Genomic DNA, 4,425 nt, shown 5'->3' on the forward strand with positions numbered 1-4,425 from the left:
ACATGGCAGGGGCTGGTGTGTTGCTGACACAATTCCTTAGGTAACATTTTACTGTGGATGGTGGTACTGGTGAATACTCTTTGGATACGAGTAACTCAAATCAACTGAAGGTAGCTGAAGAGAAAAGGGGGTATTATAGGGCCATTGGGAGTGTCAGGAATTCAGCTAGGCCTTAGGAAGGGCCTGGAACCCCGAAGTGGGAGGCTTATCCAGACCACCCCTCCTCCCATCTCTCATGTCTTCATTTCTTTCTGTCCTCTTCTTCCTCCCTCCCTTCCTTGGATCCAGGAATCAGGGAGATTCCAATTTTAATCTTGGCTCCACCATGCCTGGCTCTGTGACACAGAAAATATTGCTTAATTCTTAAAATTTTTAATTCTTCAAAATGTACTAGGGCTTTTCTGTGACCTAGTAAACATGCTCTCTTTGTAAACGTTCCACTGGTAATGGAAAAAACAGGCGTGTTTTCCTTTTGTTGGAGAGAGTTGAGCTTCTTCAATTTGTCTATACAGTGGGGCCTTGACTTACAAGTTTAATTCGTTCCGAGATCAAGCTCATTAAGGAGCTCATTAACTCAAATTACTCTATCAACTGAATGCAAAAAATTGGCTGAGAGACAGCTGGTATCTCAAAAAACTTGTTAGTCGGGACACTCGTAAGTCAAGGCCCCACTGTACACTCTTTTTTTTAAAAATATATTTTATTGATTTTTTACAGAGAGGAAGGGAGAGAGAGAGTCAGAAACATCGATGAGAGAGAAACATCGATCAGCTGCCTCCGGCACATCTCCCACTAGGAATGTGCCCGCAACCCAGGTACATGCCCTTGACCGGAATCGAACCCGGGACCCTTCAGTCCGCAGGCCGACGCTCCATCCACTGAGCCAAACCGGTTTCGGCCCACTGTACACTCTTTTGCCTGAATTTTTCATCTGCGTTAAGGTCTCCCACTATGCGTGTGGATTTAACCATTTCTCCTTGAAAGTCTAGCTTCTCGTGTCACACACATACTGAGGCTGTGTTCGTCTTCTACTTTACAGTCATGAAGGTGGAGGAGGAGGAGGCTGGGGTAGGGAAGCTGGACCCTGCTAACTACAGGAGGCCATGTCAGGACCAGGAAGGTAAGGTCACCTTGAGAACTTAATGCAGATCCCAGGAGGGTCTGAGAATCCCTTGAATGTTCTTATAACCACCCTTCCAGCTGGGGAATCTGCAGAGCTGGTCCCTTTTCCTGACTCACCCACAATGTCTCTTCTCGATCCTGTGGAGCCAGCGTTCCCTGTGTCTTAAAGGGACTACGTGGTCAGGCTGGAACAGGAAAGTGGCACTTTGCTTGTATGGATTAGGGCACAAAATGAAACTCACCTAATTTTACAAGATCTACAAACCATACTAAATGCCAAATATCAACCTTTTATAGATTCTAAAAATGGCAGTTCAGCTAAACCAGTGCAAGTATTGAGTGTTGAGTGGAGGTATTTCTGTTGCTGACTCAGAGGCCCCAAGGATCCTACACTCAGAGAGGCAGCCACAGGGCTTATAAGAGGCAACCAGACAGGCTGTGGCCCCACGTGGAGGCAAAGGCGGATCTCGCTGCCCAGCTGGAAGCTTGCTGAGCTGCAGACTGTGCAGAGACACTCTGAGGCTGCCACGGGAGAAGAATGCAGTGAGGAGTTCCTGGGAGAACTTGGCATTGCCCCGAGCAAACTGCAACTGTTCGCCGTGGGAGAAGAGGTCCCACAGAGCAAAGAAGGAAGAGGGCTAGCCATTCCCCACGGTTCACCAGCTTAATGGCCATGCTCTGATGATGGGAGCCAAAAAAAAGACACTGAAAAAGAAACAAACATGGCCCTCGCTGGTTTGGCTCAGTGGATAGAGCGTTGGCCTGTGGATCGAAAGGTCCCAGGTTCGATTCCAGTCAAGGGCATGTACCTTGGTTGCAGGCTCCTCCCTGGCCCGGGCCCTGGTCAGGGGACCTACAGGAGGCAACCAATCGATGTGTTTCTCTCACATTGATATTTCTCTCTGTTTTTCCTTCTCCCACTCTCTAAAATCAATGGAAACCTTGGGTGAGGATTAAAAAAATAAAGATCATGAAGGAAAATATTTAAAAAGCACACAAACGAACATGGAACAAGGTAGATGCAGAGTGGAATGTGAACTATGTCCCTGACAACCATCTCCCCTCATTTCTTTAATAAGTTCCTTTACGTATCTAGCCCCTTACAATTTCATAATCATGTTCCCATATACCATGTCATTCTATCTTCTGAAAAACCTTGCCCAGCCAGTAAAGAAAGGACTTTGTATTCCTCCATAACAGATGAGGACACCGAGTCCCAGAGAGGAAGATGTCCATGACCACAGACAAGTGAAGGACGAGCCAGGGAGCCTGCAGGGCAGTGACTCTCCCAGGCTCAGCTTGATGCCACGTCTGTGTGATGTCTGCACTCAGCATGTGCATCCCGCACGTGCATTTCAGGAGTCTGAGCCCAGAGGCAGTCCTCCCTTCCGTGAAAAAATATCAAGTCAGTGTAGATCTGGAAAAGTCAAAAGTTCTTCCTCCAAGATCAGGAATAGGATAAGGATGCCCACTCTTACCACTCTTATTAACACAGCACAGTAAGTCCTAGCCAGAGCAATTAGGCAAAAATAAAATACGTAGCCCTGACCAGTTTGGCTCAGTGGATGGAGCATCGGCCTGCGGACTCAAGGGTCCCTGGTTCGATTCCAGTCAAGGGCATGTACATTGGTTGCGGGCACATCCCCAGTAGGGAGTGTGCGGGAGGCAGCTGGTCGATGTTTCTCTCTCATTGATGTTTCTAACTCTCTGTCCCTCTCCATTCCTCTCTGTAAAAAATCAATAAAATATATTTTTTTAAAAATAAAATAAAATACGTAAAAAGCATACAAATTGGAAAAGAAATGCAACTGTCTCCATTTGCAGATGACATGGTCTCATATATAGAAAACTCTAAAGACTCCACCAAAAACCTGTTAGAACTAATAAACAAATTCAGTGAAGTTGCAAAGTGCAAAACTCAGCATAGGAAAGTCTGTTGCATTTCTGTGCACTAATAAACTATGAGAAAGAAAACAATCCCATTTACAACAAATAGGACAAACTACCTAGGAATAAAAAAATTTAACAAAAAAAAATTAACCAAAGAGGTGAAAGACATGTACACCAAAAACACTAAGATATTGATAAAAGAAACTGAAGTAGACACAAATAAATGAAAAGGTAGATATCTTATGCTCATGGTTTGGAAGAATCAATATTGTTAAAGTGTCTAAACTACCCAAAGCCATCTACAGATTCAATGTAATCCTTATCAAAATTCCAATGGCACTTTTCACAGAAATAGAACAAATAATTCAAAAATTTGTAGGGAACCACAAAAGATTCCAAATTGTCGAAGTAATCTTGAGAAAGAAGAACAAAATTGGAGGCATCCTGTGTCCTGATTTCAAACTATATTACCAAGCCATAGTAACCAAGACAGTATAGTATTTGCATAAAAATATATATCAATGGAACAGAGCACGTATGTCCAACAACATACATCGGGGAAAGCATAGTCTCTCTAGTAAATGGTGATGTGACAGTCACATGTAAAAGAACAAACTGGATCACTATCATACACAAAACATGAAAATCAACTCAAAATAGATAAAAGACTTGAATATAAGACCTGAAACCATAAACTCACAGAAGAAAATATTGGGGGTACCCTCCTTGACATTGATCTTGGCAACAATTTATTTTTTTGGATTTGACACCCAAAGCAAAGACAACAAAAACAGAAGTAAACAAGTGGGACTATATCAAACTCAAAAGCTTCTATACAGCAAAGGAAACAATCAACAAAAATGAAAAGGCAACTACAGAATGAGAGAAAATATTTGCAAATCACCTCTTTTATAATGTGTTAACATCCAAATACTAATATACAAATAACTCATACAACTTAATAGCAACGCCCCCTCCAAACTATTCAATTAAAAAATGGGCAGAGGAGCTAAATAGATACCTTTCCAAAGAAGATATTCAATGGCTAACAGGTACTTAAAAAGGTGCTAAACCTCACTAATCATCAGGGAAATGCAAATCAAAATCACAATGTAATATCACCTCACACCTGTTAGAATGAGTATTATAAAAAAGACAACAGATAACCAACGTTGACGGAGATGTGGAGAAAAGGGAACCCTTGTACACTGTTGGTTGAAATGTAAGTTGGTACAGCCACTATGGAAACCAGTATGGAAGTTCCTCAAAAAATTAAAAATTCAACTATCATATGATTCAGCAATCCCACAACTGGGTATATACTGTGGTATCTGAAGGAAACAAAATCACTATCTCGAAGAGATGCTTGCACTGCCATGTTCACGGCAGCGTTACTCACAATAGCGAAGATTC

The 4,425-nt window shown here is 42.5% G+C and overlaps 1 protein-coding gene across 1 annotated transcript in view; it reads left to right on the plus strand.

Moving 5' to 3' along the window:
* Nucleotides 1-4,425, plus strand: part of SLC4A5 (solute carrier family 4 (sodium bicarbonate cotransporter), member 5) — a 104,248-nt gene that overhangs the window by 7,137 nt on the left and 92,686 nt on the right. Inside the window, exon 2 of the mRNA XM_006760019.2 lies at nt 1,040-1,120. Within this exon, the coding sequence (XP_006760082.1) occupies nt 1,042-1,120 (79 nt within the window). The 5' untranslated portion in view covers nt 1,040-1,041. The remainder of the gene's footprint in view (nt 1-1,039; nt 1,121-4,425) is intronic.

Source organism: Myotis davidii, unplaced genomic scaffold (genome assembly GCF_000327345.1).
Source record: "Myotis davidii unplaced genomic scaffold, ASM32734v1 scaffold1477, whole genome shotgun sequence".
Classification (NCBI taxonomy): domain Eukaryota; kingdom Metazoa; phylum Chordata; class Mammalia; order Chiroptera; family Vespertilionidae; genus Myotis; species Myotis davidii.